An 18,683-nucleotide genomic window follows, 5' to 3' on the forward strand; every position below is an offset into this window, starting at 1 on the left:
CATCTCACATACCAGGAGGCATCAAGATTCTTTAAATTCAGTACAGTTTTTACCTTAAGGACATAGTTCTTTCTTTTTTTTTTTTTTTTTTTGGTGTGGGGGCCATGGTGCAGGGGATGTAGTTTTTTCTAGTTCTTCTCTCTGCCTTTCACTGCATTGGCCTAATCTTAAGATGATTGCCTTTGTAGTCATGAGATGACTGTTCACAGTAATGGAGGCAGCATACTTAAATCAACAGGAGATTGGCTTTTCTTTCCCAGAAGCATCTCCTTATCTCTCTTTAGTTCAAATTGTCTTTTCCCTGTGTGTCCCTGAGTCAGTCACTGGTAGAGGGGATGAAGGTGCCGTGATTTTTGTAGATTGATGTTGTGTGAGTAGAATGGATGCTGGAAAGCCACCCAGTATCCACCACGATTTCTCTTTTACTGATGGGGAAAAATTACGGTAATACTTGGCAGGACATTTCCCTTAAAGGCAAAAGTTTCCAATTAAGACTTCTTTTTGAAATGTATTCCAATTCCTAATATGAGATAATCACCCAAAAAAAAAGCCTAAGAAATTTTCAGCTAGGTGCTGTGGCTCACACCTGTAATCCCAGCACTTCAGGAGGCCGAGGCGGGCAGATCACCTGAGGTCAGGAGTACAAGACCAGCCTGGCCAACATGGTGAAATTACGTCTCTACTAAAGATACAGAAAATTAGCAGGGCGTGGTGGCGTGTTCCTGTAATTCCAGCTACTTGGGAGGCTGAGGCAGGCGAATCACTTGAACCTGGGAGGTGGAGGTTGCAGTGAGCCGAGATCGGGCCATTGCACTCCAGCCTGGGTGATGGGGCTAGACTCTGTCTCAAATCAAAAAAAAAAAAAAAAAAAAAAAGCCTAAGAAATTTTCTATATAGGTAACCACAGAATCTCTTCCCACCCCCTTTTTTTCCCTTCAGATCCAGACATTTAATGTGGATGCACCATGGCAGACCGTGGAAGATTTAACGAATGGGGTTGTGATGGCCCAGGTTCTTCAAAAGATGTAAGAATAAATTGCTTATCTTTATGTATATTCTTACACATGGATATTTATTAGTTTGAAAACATGGATTAAAAAATAAAGTACTTACATGAAACGTGTGTAAAGTAAGAGTTGTAGGTGGCAGCAGCACTAGTTTTGATGGAATGTACTTGTTAGGGATAGATTGGGTTGCAAGTTTAATAAGGGCTGTAATTGTTTTAGTACTCTAATGGTTTTAGCAGAATTATTTGTTCTTGTATTTTTTGGCATAAACTTGGCAGAAATTTTCTTGTTAGTAGCCAGATTATGCTGTTAAAGGGGTATCTAAGACGCTTACTCCATTTTTCTTTAGGATTTTGCTGAAATATCATCTCATCAGTGACACCTGCCCTGAGTAGCCACATAAAATGGCAATGACAATTCCCTTATACTTCCTATCCCCCTTAAGCTTTTGTGTTCTTCTTTCAAGTTTGTAACACCATCTGATATACCATATATTTGGTTGTTTATTTATATGCCCCAGTATCTCCAAACACATACACACAGAATGTAAACTCTACATGGAGCCAGGGAATTTGTTTTCACTGTTGTATACAAGCAACAGGCAAATGCCTGGTTTCATGTTGAACCATATGAAATTGCTCTTCTTTATAGGTAAAAATAATCAAAATCAGCAGTTCCTCCTAGTTTAATATGCATTGTGGGTGCTTATGTTTGTTGAGTGACTAAAGGAAGGCGTATTTGTTTGGGATATATAAAACATACCCAATTCTTCTAAGTACTTTGAAAACATAATAGTTATGAAATTGGTATTATATGACTATCAACTTTTGACCTAGGAATTTTTTAAAATAAAGGATTATGTGTGAATTTAAGAAGTCATTGGGTTTGTTGTAATTTGCTGATACTTTTATACTTTGAAGCCATGAACACTTGTCAGCCTGATGATTTAAAAAGATTTACATATCACTAGCTGGGTTGCCCCGCATTTCTGTTGAAAATCAGTGTCATTATTAAGTGAATTATTGGTATACTTTGCAATTAGCTACATAGAGTTGCCATAGAGCTCAGATGCCAACATTTCAGATTATCTGTCTCTTTGCCTTTAGAACTGGGTACTCATGTTTGAACTCTACAGCTTGTTTTTACTTTCTTTTATAACTTAAAGCGCATGGTACATTTTTCCAGATATATAGGCACACAGGTTTTTTAATGAAGCTCAAGAAGGCTCGTTGGGGCCGGGCGCGGTGGCTCACACCTGTAATCCCAGCACTTTGGGAGGCTGAGGCGGGCGGATCACGAGGTCAGGAGATCAAGACCATCCTGGCTAACACAGTGAAACCCCGTCTCTACTAAAAATACAAAAAAAAAAAAAAAATTAGCTGGGCATGGTGGCGGGAGCCTATAGTCCCAGCTACTGGGGAGGCTGAGGCAGGAGAATGGCGTGAACCCAGGAGGCGGAGCTTGCAGTGAGCCGAGATGGCATCATTGCACTCCAGCCTGGGCGACAAAGCAAGACTCCGTCTCAAAAAAAAAAAAAAAAGGCTTGTTGGAAACCTGTCCTGCCCTGGTTTGAGCACTCTGAGAAGAGTAATTTTGTCATTTTCATGGTCCCCTCTGAGTGGTGCCCTAATTTTAGCCTTCCCATTGTCTGAAGAGTTTCACTCTAGAAGTTCTTAATAAAAATTATTTGAGCGTGTGGGCTTAGCTCAGTGAACTTTACAGGTATAGGTCAATACATGATTTTTTTTTTTTGCCTAAGCTAGTTTGAGTAGGATCTTTATCACTTAGAGAAACCAGAAGGAAGAAAGTATATATATATATTGTTTCATCAAAACAAGATTTCAGGAACCAGACAAGTATATCGACTCTGCCACTTCTGTTCAGCACTCTTTACCAGAGCAATGAGGCAAAATAAAGTAAAATAAAATAAAAAAGTAAAAGGTATCTAAACAGGAAAGAAAGACATGAAATTGTCACTGTTTCCTGACAATGTGACATTACATACAAAAAGCCACAAAGACTCCAGAAAAAACTGTTAGACCTGGTAAATGAATATAGTAAAGTTGCAGTATACAAAATCAACCTACAAAAATCAGTAGTGTTTCTAAGTACTAACAACAAACTATCTGAAAAAGAAATCAAGAAAACAATCCCTTTTGTAGTAGCTACCAAGTAAAATATAATACTTAGGAATACATTTAACCAACAAGGTGAAAGATCCGTACATTGAAAACTATAAAACATTGATGAAAGAAGTTGAAGTCTCCAATAAAGGAAAGATACTCTGTGTTCATAGATTAGAATTATTGTTAAAATGTCCATACTACAGCCCTTCATGCTAAAAACTCTCAATAAATTCGGTATTGAAGGAACGTATCTCAAAATAATAAGAGGTATTTATGACAAACCCACAGCCAATATCATACTGAATGGGCAAAAACTGGAAGCATTCCCTTTGAAAGCTGGCGCAAGACAGGGATGCCCTCTCTCACCACTCCTATTCAACATAGTGTTGGAAGTTCTGGCTAGGGCAATCAGGCAAGAGAAAGAAATCAAGGGTATTCAGTTAGGAAAAGAAGAAGTCAAATTGTCTCTGTTTGCAGATGACATCATTGTCTATTTAGAAAACCCTATCGTCTCAGCCCAAAATCTCCTTAAGCTGATAAGCAACTTCAGCAAAGTCTCAGGATACAAAATCAATGTGCAAAGATCACAGGCATTCTTACACACCAGTAACAGACAAACAGAGAGCCAAATCATGAATGAACTCCCATTCACAATTGCTTCAAAGAGAATAAAATACCTGGGAATCCAACTTACAAGGGATGTAAAGGACCTCTTCAAGGAGAACTACAAACCACTGCTCAGTGAAATAAAAGAGGACACAAACAAATGGAAGAACATACCATGCTCATGGATAGGAAGAATCAATATTGTGAAAATGGCCATACTGCCCAAGGTAATTTATAGATTCAATGCCATCCCCATCAAGCAACCAATGAGTTTCTTCACAGAATTGGAAAAAACTGCTTTAAAGTTCATATGGAACCAAAAAAGAGCCTACATTGCCAAGACAATCCTAAGTCAAAAGAACAAAGCTGGAGGCATCGCACTACCTGACTTCAAACTATACTACAAGGCTACAGTAACCAAAACAGCATGGTACTGGTACCAAAACAGAGATATAGACCAATGGAACAGAACAGAGCCCTCAGAAATAATACCACACATCTACAGCCATCTGATCTTTGACAAACCTGACAAAAACAAGAAATGGGGAAAGGATTCTCTGTTTAATAAATGGTGCTGGGAAAATTGGCTAGCCATAAGTAGAAAGCTGAAACTGGATCCTTTCCTTACTCCTTATACGAAAATTAATTCAAGATGGATTAGATACTTAAATGTTAGACCTAATACCATAAAAACCCTAGAAGAAAACCTAGGTAATACCGTTCAGGACATAGGCATGGGCAAAAACTTCATGTCTAAAACACCAAAAGCAATGCAACAAAAGCCAAAATTGACAAATGGGATCTCATTAAACTAAAGAGCTTCTGCACAGCAAAAGAAACTACCATCAGAGTGAACAGGCAACCTACAGAATGGGAGAAAAGTTTTGCAATCTACTCCTCTGACAAAGGGCTAATATCCAGAACCTACAAATAACTCAACCAAATTTACAAGATAAAAACAACCCCATCAAAAAGTGGGCAAAGGATATGAACAGACATTTCTCAAAAGAAGACATTCATACAGCCAACAGACACATGAAAAAATGCTCATCATCACTGGCCATCAGAGAAATGCAAATCAAAACCACAATGAGATACCATCTCACACCAGTTAGAATGGCAATCATTTAAAAAGTCAGGAAACAACGGGTACTGGAGAGGATGTGGAGAAATGGGAACACTTTTACACTGTTGGTGGGATTGTAAACTAGTTCAACCATTATGGAAAACAGTACGGCGATTCCTCAAGGATCTAGAACTAGAAGTACCATATGACCCAGCCATCCCATTACTGGGTATATACCCAAAGTATTATAAATCATGCTGCTATAAAGACACATGCACACATATGTTTATTGCGGCATTATTCACAAGAGCAAAGACTTGGAATCAACCCAGATGTCCATCAGTGACAGACTGGATTAAGAAAATGTGGCACATATACACCATGGAATACTGTGCAGCCATAAAAAAGGATGAGTTTGTGTCCTTTGTAGGGACACGGATGAAGCTGGAAACCATCATTCTCAGAAAACTATCACAAGAACAGAAAACCAAACACTGCATGTTCTCACTTATAGGTGGGAATTGAACAATGAGATCACTTGGACACGGAAGGGGAACATCACACACCGGGGCCTATTGTGGGGAGGCGGGAGCGGGGAGGGATTGCATGGGGAGTTATACCTGATGTAAATGATGCGTTGATGGGTACTGATGAGTTGATGGGTGCAGCGCACCAACATGGCACATGCATACATATGTAACAAACCTGCATGTTGTGCACATGTACCCTAGAACTTAAAGTATTAAAAAAAAAAAAAACTGTCCATACTACCCAAAGTGATCTGCAGATTCAATGTATTCCCTATAAAAATTCCAATAACCTTCTTCACAGAAATAAGGAACAAACCTAAAATTCATATGAAATGGCAAAAGACCCCAAATAGCCAAAGCAATCATGAGCAAAAAGAACAAAGCTGGAGAAATCTCACTACCCGATTTTAAACTCTATTGCAAACCTGTGGTATTTGAAACAACACAGTGCTGGCATAAAAATAGACACATTGACCAGTGGAACAGTATAGAAATTCCAGAAGTGAACCGATACATCTATAGTCAGTTGATTTTCCACAAAGGTGCCACAAACACCCAATGAGGAAAGGACAAGTCTCTTCTGTAAAGGGTGTTGGGAAAAGTAGATATCCATATGCAGAAGAATAAAGTTAGACCCTTATCTCACCCCACATGCAAAAATCAATTCAGAATGGATTAAAGACTTAAACATACCTCCTGAATTTGAAAAACGAATGGAAGGAAACATAGGGGGAAAGCTTCTTCATATTGGTCTGGGAGATGATTTTTTGAATTTGACCCCAAAACAGGTAACAACAGCAAAAATAGACAGATGGGATTACATCAAACTAAAAACTTTTGCATGATAAAGGAAACAAGCAACAGAGTGAAGAGACAAACTACAGATTGGAGAAAATATTTACAAGCCATACATCTAATAAGAGGTTTCTAACCAGTCTGTATAAGGAACTTAAGCAACTGAATATCAAGAGAACGGATAACTGAATTTAAAAAGCATGAAGGACCTGTATAAACATCTTCAAAAGAAGATATACAGCTAGTTAACAGGCATATGAAAAAATGCTCATCACTGATCACCAGGGAAATATAAATTAAAACCACAATGAGGTGTCACCTCACACCTATCAGAATGGCTATTATCAAAAAGGTGAAAGATAAGTGTTGGTGAGGATGTGGAGCAGAGGGAACCCTTATGCACTGTTGTTGGGAATGTAAATTAGTACAGCCATTATGGAAAACTGTACAAAAAGCTAAAAATAGAATTACCATATGATCCAGCAATCCTGCTTTTGTGTATATAGCCAAAGGATTTGAAACTGGTATGTTGAAGAGATACCTGCACTTCCACATTTCTTGCAGTATTATTCAAGGTACCCAGTTTATGGAAGCAACATAAGTGCCGATTAGCTAATGGATGGATAAAAAAGATGTGGTGTATATGTGCACAATGAAATACTGTTCAGCCTTTATTCATCGATTGATCGAGATAGGGTCTCACTCTATCACCCAGACTGGAGTGAAGTAGATTGACCAGGGCTCACTGCAACCTCAAACTCCCAGGCTCAGATGATGCTCCCACTGTAGCCTTCCTAGTAGCTTCTGGGAGCACAGGCATGCACACACTCAGCCTTTTTTTTTTTTTTTTGGTAGAGATGGGGTCTCACTGTGTGGCCCAGGCTGGTCTTGAACTCCTGGGCTCAAGCAGTCCTCCTGCCTTGGCCTGTCAAAGTGCTGAGATTAAAGGCATAAGCCAACGTGCCCATGCTGCCAAAGAAGGAAATTCTGTCATTTTCAACAACATGAACAAACCTGAAGGACATTGTGCTAAGTGAACTAAGCCAGGCACAGAAAGACAAATAAGTCTTACTTATGTGGAATCTAAAACAATTGAACTCATAGAAGCAGAGAATAGAATGGTGTTTACCAGAGGCAGGGGGGCGAGGGGAATGGGGAGATGATAGTCAGAGGGCACAGAGTTTCCGTTAGAAGGAATACAGTTTTTTGAGATTTATTGCAAAGCATGGTGACCATAGTTGTTAATAATGTGTATTTCGCAATTCTGAGGGAGCAGATTTCAAATGTTCTCACCATAAAACAAAAATTTGAGGCAATGGATATTAATTAGCTTGATTTAATAAGTCCACATTGTATACATATATCATAATATCAGTTTGTACCCATAAATACAGTTTGTCAATGTAAATTTTGAAAATTTTTTTTCATGAATTGAAATAAACAAGATATACATTGTGTTCCGCAAAGTGGTCTTTTCATTTACCAAAGTCTTATAGGCATATTTCTTATCAATACTCAGTTTTCAATCTTTCTTTCTTCCTAGAATGCTTTCCTTTTTTTTTTTTTTTTCCTTTTGTTGAGATATGGCACACACAGAAAAGCATTCTACAAAGAGTGATAATTTTGCATGTATGTTTTGCATATCTCCTATAACCTCTACTCAGATTGAGATACAGAACATTTCCAGCTCCTCCCTACTCAATACCTCTATGCCAAAGATAGCCATGATTCTGACTTCCCTGCCATTAATTAGTTTTGCCTGTTCTTGAATGTCTTGTAAGTAGAATCATACAGTATGTACTCTCGTGTTTGTCTTAAATTCAACATAATGTCTGTGAGATTTATCCATATTGTTACACAGTATCTATTTTAAATAGTTGTTTGATATATACAGCCTCACCAACATTGATTCCTTCTTTGTCAATTTGATATTTATTGAATGGCTACTTTGTGTCCAGCATCCCTGATAAAACTACCAGCCACATAGACATGGTGTCCACCCTCAGGAGGTTCATAAGTGGGGAAAACATTTTAATTAACTATGAGAACAAAACTGCTGTTGTAACAAGTGGTACAGAGAAGGGTACAATGTTATGAAAGTTTACACAGGGTATATTTTTAACTTAGTTTAGGAGGTCGTGAACATTTTACCTGAGAAAGTAAAGGATATTTAAATCTAAAAGTCACCGATACCTTCATGGAGGGAAGAACTTACTCAAAGACCCTGCAGGATGGTGGAATATGGTGAGCACTGCTATGGAAAGGAAAGGTGCAAGTGTTTACTGCACAGAGGGTGAGCGTTGTACAGATCAGAATGAAAAGGTAGATGGAGCCAGACCATGCAGAGCCGTGTCTTTTTTCTAAGGGCTATAAGAGGCTGGGCACTGTGGCTCATACCTATAATCCCAGCACTTTGGGAGGCCAAGGTGGGTGTATCACCTAAGGTCAGGAGATCAAGACCAGCCTGACCAACATGGTGAACCTCCGTCTCTACAAAAGTAAAAAAATTAGCCGGGCGTGGTGGCGCGCGCCTGTAATCCCAGCTACTAGGGAGGCTGAGGCAGGAGAATAGCTTGAACCGGGGAGGTGGAGTTTGCAGTGAGCCGAGATTGTGCCATTGCACTCCAGCCTGGGCAACAGAGCGAAACTGCGTCTCAAAAAAAAAAAAAAAAAGACATAATCTAAGGGCTATAAGAAGCAGTTGAAGGCTTGGCGGTTGGGGGGATTAACGAATTGCATTTACATTTTGAAAAATATTCTGGCTGCAGGTATAAAATTAATTGGAAGAGGCCAGGGTGATGAGGGATAATTAGTTAGGAAGAAATTTGTAATACTTTGGAAGGGAGATAGTGGTACCTTAGACTAGGAGGTGCTGAAGAATATGAAGACAATTGGGTGGACTCAAAATGGTATATAAAATCAGCATATTTTGATGGTTGGTATGGGGGGAGTTGACGTTCATGTTTTTAACTTAAGCAAATACACTGCAGAGGGTATAAACCACTGATATTGGAAAACTGAAAGAAGATCTGCTGTGGAAGGAAGCTGAATGTGTCATGAGTGTAGTTTGGGGGACATCAAATCCGAATGGTATTGAAAAATCAAGAGGAAATGTGAAACTGACAGTCTAGAGTTCAGAACAGGAGTCCGAACTGGAGATATCTCTTTGGCTATCTCTTAATTGAAGCTGTAAGTGTAGATTAAATCACTTTAGGGGAGAATATTGGGTAAGAAGGAAAAAATCTGTCCCCTGAGCCTTGAACTTTGGCCTTTAATTGTTGGGTAGAGGAGCAACTGGCAGCGCGGCCAGAGGGGTAGGAGGAAAGCCAGGTGAGTGTGGGTGCCAAAAAGAGGATTTTACTGGAAACATCAGTCCTTTTCATTTTGTCTGAGCTGACAAGTGAGACATCATTTTGTAGTTTTAGGAGAAATTTGAAATGTGAATGGATCTAAGTATGCTCTTTGTTAGTGCAAGTTTTTATATCTGTTTGGTCTTTTAAGTTGTTTTATATGCTTTACAGCTTTCAGAATTTTATTGCTCTTGCAATCTCTCTCATTCTTTTTGTCTATGCAGATTCATGTCCCCTACTTAGGTTTTTAAAAATTGATAGACTTTTTAAGAGCTGTTTTACCTTCAGAGCAAAATTGAGTGGAAAAGAGTTCAGTATGGGATGGTGAAAAGGTTCTGGAGGTGGGTGGTGGTGATGGTTGTGCAACAGTATGAATGTATTGGGTACCACTGAACTGTGCACTTTAAAATGGTTAAAATGGTAAATTTTATGTTGTGTATATTTTACAATGTTTAAAAAGTTTTTAAAATATGAGCAAGAAAATACAGTGAGTTCCTACATCCCCCTTGCCCACCACACACTGCCTTCCCCCACCACAGTGGTATATTTGTTACAATAGATAAACCAACACTGGCACATCAATACTGCTCAAAGGCCATCGTGAACATTAGTGTTCACTCTTGGTGTTGTACATCCTATGGGTTTTGACAAATGTGTTTTATGTATCTACCGTTGTAGTATAACAGAATAGTTTCTCGGCCATAAATATCCTGTGTATTCCGCCTATTTATCCGTCTCCCCAAACCCGGGAAGCCCTAATCTTTTTATCTACTGTCTGCATAGTAAGTATACAATTTGATAAATTTTGACCTGTGTATATGCCTGTGAAGCTATCCCCACAAGCAAGGCAATGAAGGCATTCATCACTTCTAAAAGTGTCCTCATGTCCCATTGTAACCCCTTCTTTCCTGCTACCCTCTTTCCCATCCCCAAGCAAACACTGCTCTGCTTTCTGTCATTTTAGATTAATTTGCATTTTCTAAATTTTATATAAATGGACTCAGTGTGTTTTGAGGGAAGAAATGTGACTTCTTTCATGTGGTATAATTTTGTGATTCATGTTGTTATCTGTATCAATAGTTCGTACATTTCCCATTGTATGGATATACCACGATTTACATATCCATTCATCTGTTGATGAACATGTGGGTTATTTCCAGTGGGGCTATTACAAATAAAGGTGCTGTGAACATTAGTGTACAATTCTTTGTATGAACATATGCTTCAATTTCCCTTGGGTGTATTCTGTTCCACCTAGGAGAGGGGTGGCTGGATCATATGGTAGGTCTATGCTTAATATTCAAGAAACTGCCAAACTGTTTCCAAAGCCAGTGTGACATTTAAATTTACATCAACAGTGTATGAGGATTCCTGTTGCTCCACAGTCTCACCACCACTTGCTAAGGTCAGTCTTTTCATTTTAGCCATTCTAGTGGCTGTCTAGTGGTTTTAATTTTCATTTCAATAATGATTAATGATGTTTCCTTTGCCAGTCATTAAAAAAAAAAAGAATTTAAATTCATTGTTGATGCTGTAGAATTTGTAGTTAGTTCTTGGTGAACCTACACAGTACATATACCAGAAATACAGTGAATGCTTTGCCCTGATTCAACTTTGGTTCCCTTTACCTTGATCTGAAAGAAATTTGGTTCTCTCCTAACAGGACTACTTTGTCAGACTTCTCAAGTGATGGCTGTTGTTTCTCCCACAGGCTTCATATACCAGGAAACTCATGGTGGTGCTTCTCCATATTGCTTCTAGCCACACCTTCATTTTTCCTAAAGCCCTATAATTTTGAATCTTGTGACAACATTCTCTGCCCTTCATTGTTACTGTAATTCTCCCTCATTTCCCAACAATTTGGATGGATATAGTACTCTTGTCTAAACTCTTAGTGATTTAAGTATGCACTTAGATGATTTTTCATATTGTTGCCTCTGTTTCTTGAGCTGTTCTCCATTAATCTTGTCTTCCACTCAACTTCCATCTTCACCTACTCATTCCCATGATTATGCCCTATACCCTATAATTATGAATAATATGTAATCCCTCAACAATCTCAGTTTTCTATTTACCTCTATTTGATCACTACTTCCTGTCATTCCCTGTCACTTGCTCTGGTACCAAGATGCCAAGAATTCTTCAGTTCTCTAGCACTGATGGGACTTCAACATGGCCCTTCACCTGTATGCTGTTCTGTCTCTTTCCTTTTAGTCAGTTGAGATTCCATGGCCAATCGTATTCGCTCTTTGTACACATTTTTAGTTCCTTGGCTCTTCTCGTATTTCTTTGTATTTGTTTGACAGTACCACAACTCTGGTTAAATCTACTCAGAATCATCTCTTTACCAGTTCTCCCCTCTTTCCTGCATCATCAGTTGTCCCTCCTCTACTGGATCATATCCTTAAGCATAGAAGCAAACTGTTATTTCTTTTATCTTTAAAAATATTTCTCCACTGGGCGCTGTGGCTCATGCCTGTAATCCCAGCACTTTGGGAGGTGGAGATGGGCGGATCACTTGAGGTCAGGAGTTCAAGATCAGCCTGGCCAACATGGGCACCCAAAATCCCATCACTTGAGTTTCAGTATGGCATTCCAGAGATGTATAGAAATTACTTATAAAAGTTGGAAGAGGCCAGGAACTAGATGCCGACTTTAGATACCAGGAAAGTTTGATTTCTTCTAATTTTCCCCAGATAAGGAGTTTTGCCTCCTGGTGGCCTGTTAGTCACTGGGTGGGCTTTGCTCCCTTCTAAATTCCTCAGATGAGAAGTTTTTGTCTCCAGGGTCTGTCCAGTGGTCACCAGGTGATTTTCGCTTTCCTCAGTCTCTACAAAAGTATAATTAGCTGGGCATGATGGCGCATGCTTGTAGTCCTAACTTCCCATGCCTGGGAGGCTGAGGCAGGAGGATCACTGAGTCTAGAAGTCGGATTGTGCTACTGCACTCCAGGCTGGGCAACAGAGCTGGATTCTGTCTCAAAACAAAACAAGGCCCAAAAAACCTGCACTTGTCAGGGCTACCATGATGTATATATTGCTTTTTTTTTTTTTTTTTTTTTTAAGACAGCGTCTTGCTCTTGTCACCCAGGCCGGAGAGCATTGGCATGATTTCGGCTCACTGCAACCTCCACTTCCCGGGTTCAAGTGATTCTCCTGCCTCAGCCTCCCGGTTAGCTGGGATTACAGGTGCCCGCCACCATGCCCAGCTAATTTTTGTATTTTTAGTAGAGTTTCACCGTGTTTTAGGGGTTTCACCGTGTTGGCCAGGCTGGTCTCAAACTCCTGACCTCGGGAGATCCGCCCGTCTCGGCTTCTCAAAGTGCTGGGATTACAGGCATGAGCCACCGTGCCCAGCCATACATTGCTAACTTTAATGGTCCATTCTCAGTTCTTCTCCTAACCTGTCAGCGTCATTTGATAACACTTATCATGTTTACCTCCTTGTAACACATTTAAAATTTGACTTCCAGGATACTGAAGTGGTTCTTTATTAAAAAATCAGATTTTCTCCTGAGAACCCTGCATTAGTGTCCCATTTCACTCAGGCTAAGAACCGAAGTACTTACAGTAGTACATGAGATCCTAAGTGATGTGGGCCACTTGTCACCACTCTGGCCTCATTCACCCAGCATCCTTTCCCACAGCGGCTCCCTGGCTCATCCCAGGCCCACCAAATATCTCATGCCTAAATGCTTTGGTGTGGCTGATCCTCTGCCTCTCTATCAGGTGTTCCCTTCCCACTTTCCTCACCACCTTCCAGTGCCCCCGACATTGGTAAGTTTTTCAGTGGAGCCTGCCCTGCCCACCCTTTTTAATATTGCCACCTCCTCTTATCCTGCTCTATTGTAGGTGTCCGGAAAATATTTGTTGAATAAATGAATATGGAATTACACAATTTAACTGTAAAATTAAAAGAAAGCTAATTTATCTTTTTTTGGCCTTTTGTTTTCAAGAAGGGTTTACCACTCTTGTTTTCTGTCAACATTTTCTCTGACACCAATTAGGTGCCCTGTAGTTCCATTGGATTCTGATCCTAATTACCTGAGTTAGCTCAGACCTCACAAGTTAAGGGCATAATCCTTCAATTCTGACAGGAACTACACAGAATAAGTATTGAGAAAAGAACTTTTATCTGAGGAATGAGTCCTTTTAAATTATAAGACCCAGAGAGACATTAAGATGGATCAGCAGTCACATCCTACTCCCGCTTTGCACTGTGTGTTCATCTCATGAAAGTGCTTGCTGTTGCCACAAGTAGCTGTACGTTAACCTAATAAAGCCGCACCGGACAGTCTAATCCACACCTGTAACTTAAAGGTGTCTAGCCAGTCACTAATCAATGCTATTTCTGTAAATCAGTGAGAATTCCTAACAACTTTGTATCAACCTACTCTCTGTCTCCCCACCCCCCCTTTTTTGAAACCTTTAAATACAAACCTGCACATAACCAAGGCCAAATGGAGCTCATATCCAAGGTTACTTGGGTTTAAGTGTTTTCGGCAGCTGTCTTTGCTTTGGCTCAGGTAAACTCTTTAAATCATATTTTGTGCTTCATCCTCTTCGTTTTGGGTTGACAGTACAGACCCCACAAATTCAAGTTAAGGTCCCAGTGCCAAAAGACAACTAGTTGGAAATAGTCCTCAGTGCCACCTGTATTTTACCCAGCCAACCACAGATTCAAGGGTTCCCATGACCAGCAGGGGCTTTAAGAGCAGGGCCCTTAAGTTGGATAATTTGTTAGAATGACTCACAGCACTCCAGAAAGCACTATAATTACAATCAGTTTTATTATAAAGGATACAGCTCGGTAACAGCCAATGTAAAAGAAGCATATGGCAAAAAACAAAACTGGGGGCAGTGCAGAGCTTCCCTGCCCTCTCTGGGCATGCCTCCCACCCAGCGCGTTGAGGTGATCATCAGCCTGGGAGCTCGCCAAACCCTGTTCTTAATGGTTTTTATTTGGGATCTCATTACATAGGTATGATTGAAGTCATTGGTCATGTGATTGAACTCAGTCTCCAGTACCTCCTCCCTTTCCCTTTGGGGCTGAATGTTCCAACCTCTAATAAGGTTGGTTCCTCTGTGACAAGCCCCCATCCTGAAGCAATAAAGGGGCCGACAAACTGTGTTATGGTTTAAAGGAGCTCCTTATGAACTACAAAAGACACTCCACTCAGGAAATTCCAAGAGTTTAGGAGATCAGTGCCAGGAAATAAGGGACAGAGACCAAATATAATTTTTATTATAACACAACCACATGCTTGATTGAAAGAGTAAAGGTCAGAAGTGCCAAGTTGTGCCTCCAAGTGCCACTGGTTTTTGTTTTCAAAGTTTGAGAAGGGGGAAAAGAAAATAGGATGAAAGTCAAGCTGTGGCCCCTGCTGGAATGTCTCATAAATGGATATTTTTTGTCGTACACTAAGTTGTCTGTTGGAATCTATCCCTTATGTACCTGTATTGTTTATTTTGACTTAGGGCCTTAGTGTAAATTGCCAAATTTTTGTTGTCATTATGGATGTGAAATTTTATTATAGTCAACTCTAACACATATTTAATGGCAGAGTACCAAGATTATTTTAGGTCATTAAAAGGTTATTAGGAAATAGTCATGCCTAAGAATCAACGTATCTGTAAAAAACACTAAAATTTGCTAGTAAAGATGCTCTGGTTAAGAAATGAAACCAAATACGTTTGTTTTGGATCCCATCTTAATTTGCTTTCATTAAGAAAATTACATTGGGCCGAGGTGGGTGAATCACTTGAGGTCAGGAGTTCGAGACCAGCCTGGCCAACATGGTGAAACCCTGTCTCTACTAAATATAAAAAATTAGCCCAGCCTGGTGGTGGATGCCTGTAGTCCCAGCTACTAGAGAGGCTGAGGTGGGAGGATCACTTAAACCCCCGAGGCAGAGATCACACCATTGCACTCCAGCCTGGGCAACAAAGTGAGACATTCTCTCTCTAAAAAAAAAAAAAGAAAGAAAAGAAAGAAGATTGCATTGCTTAAATAATTCTAGCAGTAGAAGTAAAATTTAATTTTTTTTTTTTTTAATTTCTGTGAAGGCATTTGATGTAAGAAGACAATATACTTCTGGAATTTTTCTAAGAATTAAAATTAGTGGGCTTTTCCTTTAGCTTAAGCTATGACTGGTACAAAAGTTATAAACAAGTAAATGTGTTACTGGCAAATTAAGGAAATGATTTTGTGTATTTTCTTTTAGCAGGAGTTAAGACATAACGAGAAGCTAATAATAGCTTCTTACTCATGAAGAGCTTCCCCAGTAAGATTACCACTTGTTATTTACATATCTATGCAGAACTGTCATCTCTTAAGAGTTTTGAGAAAGTTACCTTTATATTGTTCTGTTCTAGCCTGCGACCATTAATTAAGGAATCTTTAGAAAACATTACTGAAATTGTGAAGTACTTATGGCAATGGAAGCTACGGCTAGATGCCTGCCTATATGGCTTCAGAATTTACCAGGGAAAGTAATATTGAATATGAGAAGGCTTAAGACTACCATTCTTGGTGTATTTTGCCTGAGTAGTAGATTGGAAACTTCTTAAGTGCCGTCCCTTTAACCAAATTTACTGAGAAGCTGCTGTGTGCCAGCCACAAGGGATTGGGAAGGATAGCAAGGAATAAGAGGAAATGCCTGCCCTTCATGAACAAGAAGGTAATAGAATGACGCTGGTCTTTTTCTACTTGTGACCTAGTTTACAGAGCATGAAGGGGGTAATTAGCCACAGGACCTTAGTGTTTTACTACAACTGGTTATGTGTTGAACTCTCCTGATCTGTTTTAACAAAAATAATTATACTATCAACTCTGACAGTTAACTGTCTGATTGAGCTTGGGAAAATTACTTAATTTCTGAGTCTGATGTTCGTTAACTATAAGGATAATAATACCTACCTTCCCTGCAGTGCTTTTGTGAATGTGCAGTGCCTGGTTCAATGCCTGTTATGTTGCTGATATAATACAGATGTTACTGGTGTCATACATGGCATACATGATAGTAGCAACTGATTTTGTTGTCTACCCTTCTGAGCTCAGACATGATCCTTAGGTTTTGATTTGGTAGTCTTTCAAGGAATAAGCAGGCTGTATCATGCCTGATTTGAAACATTGTATTTGAACTTCTCTGAGTTCTTTTATTCATAAGATGTATTACTCTAAATTGTACATGAAGTGTTTTATAACCTCGGAGATCTTGGAGTACATAATTTCTTGGACATTGTAAATTTTTTTTTTTTTTTTTAAGTAAAGGTCTTTCTGGTGAGAGCAACACCAAGTCCTTCAACTGAGTGAACCTGACTTGCCTCTCGGGTGGTAGGTTCTGGTGGGTTCATGCCTTTCTTTGGCTTTGGATGGTCATCAGCTGCAGGGCACCAGATTCATGTGTGAGTCTTTTTTAGTTGGAAAGCAATACTTGATTGCTAATGATTATGCTTTTTAAGTGATAGCTTTTTAGGTTAAGGATCAAAAATAATATTGAATATTTTTTGACTTCTGAATTGATTTTTATAACTCTTTAATGTTTTAGTAGAAATCACTTCAGTTGGTCCCTAAAGTCCTGTGTGTCCTCCTTGCAGCCCCCATCCTTTTCGCTGCATATAATTGGACCAGGAATGAAAAAAGAGACTTTCTGGATCATTGAGGTTTTCCTGGGGATTTAGAATTGGGACTGAATGACAGCTGGTCTTCAAACAAATTGCTTGGACTGAAGTGATACAGGCTTGGAACATACTTGCAGCCATTTTTAGTATTGTTTATGGAGAAATAGGAAAAGGCTGGTCTATGGAGAGAAAATGGTGTAGATGGATAGAAAGAAACAAAGATGAAAGTCAGACAGTATTGTCCAATACTTGGTGAGGCCCAGCTATCTTTAGTACCATAATATCAGTGATCTTACAGTAAGTTGCCTTTTTTGCATAAGTTTGCTCAAATTGGTTTCTTTTTTTTTATTTTAATTTTAATTTTTATTTTTTATTATACTTTAAGTTCTAGGGTACATGTGCATAACGTGCAGGTTTGTTACATATATATACTTGTGCCATGTTGGTGTGCTGCACCCATCAACTCGCCATCACCCATCAACTCGTCATTTACATCAGGTATAACTCCCAATGCAATCCCTCCCCCCTCCCCCCTCCCCGTGATAGGCCCCAGTGTGTGATGTTCCCCTTCCCGAGTCCAAGTGATCTCATTGTTCAGTTCCCACCTATGAGTGAGAACATGCGGTGTTTGGTTTTCTGTTCTTGTGATAGTTTGCTGAGAATGATGGTTTCCAGCTGCATCCATGTCCCTACAAATGACACAAACTCATCCTTTTTTATGGCTGCATAGTATTCCATGGTGTATATGTGCCACATTTTCTTAATCCAGTCTGTCACTGATAGACATTTGGGTTGATTCCAAGTCTTTGCTCTTGTGAATAGTGCCGCAATAAACATACGTGTGCATGTGTCTTTATAGCAGCATGATTTATAATACTTTGGGTATATACCCAGTAATGGGATGGCTGGGTCATATGGTACTTCTAGTTCTAGATCCTTGAGGAATCGCCATACTGTTTTCCATAATGGTTGAACTAGTTTACAATCCCACCAACAGTGTAAAAGTGTTCCTATTTCTCCACATCCTTTGCAGCACCTGTTGTTTCCTGACTTTTTAATGATTGCCATTCTAACTGGTGTGAGATGGTATCTCATTGTGGTTTTGATTTGCATTTCTCTGATGACCAGTGATGATGAGCATTTTTTCATGTGTCTGTTGGCTGTATGAATGTCTTCTTTTGAGAAATGTCTGTTCATATCCTTTGCCCACTTTTCGATGGGGTTGTTTTTATCTTGTAAATTTGTTTGAGTTATTTGTAGGTTCTGGATATTAGCCCTTTGTCAGAGGAGTAGATTGCAAAACTTTTCTCCCATTCTGTAGGTTGCCTGTTCACTCTGATGGTAGTTTCTTTTGCTGTGCAGAAGCTCTTTAGTTTAATGAGATCCCATTTGTCAATTTTGGCTTTTGTTGCCGTTGCTTTTGGTGTTTTATTTTTTTTATTTTTTTATTTTTTTTTTTTTTTGAGACGGAGTCTCGCTCTGTCACCCAGGCTGGAGTGCAGTGGCCGGATCTCAGCTCACTGCAAGCTCCGCCTCCCGGGTTCACGCCATTCTCCTGCCTCAGCCTCCCGAGTAGCTGGG

The 18,683-nt window shown here is 39.5% G+C and overlaps 1 protein-coding gene across 3 annotated transcripts in view; it reads left to right on the forward strand.

The window, feature by feature from the left end:
• HOOK3 (hook microtubule tethering protein 3) overlaps positions 1-18,683 on the forward strand; it is a 125,310-nt gene that overhangs the window by 8,146 nt on the left and 98,481 nt on the right. For all 3 annotated transcript variants that reach the window (XR_013397263.1, XM_015145265.3, XM_077943570.1), the window contains exon 2: positions 940-1,025. Coding sequence is in view for 2 of the 3 variants with exons in the window: in XM_015145265.3 (XP_015000751.2) it covers positions 940-1,025 (86 nt within the window). In the remaining variant the exon portion in view is untranslated. The remainder of the gene's footprint in view (positions 1-939; positions 1,026-18,683) is intronic.

This window comes from Macaca mulatta, chromosome 8 (assembly GCF_049350105.2).
Source record: "Macaca mulatta isolate MMU2019108-1 chromosome 8, T2T-MMU8v2.0, whole genome shotgun sequence".
NCBI classification, from domain to species: domain Eukaryota; kingdom Metazoa; phylum Chordata; class Mammalia; order Primates; family Cercopithecidae; genus Macaca; species Macaca mulatta.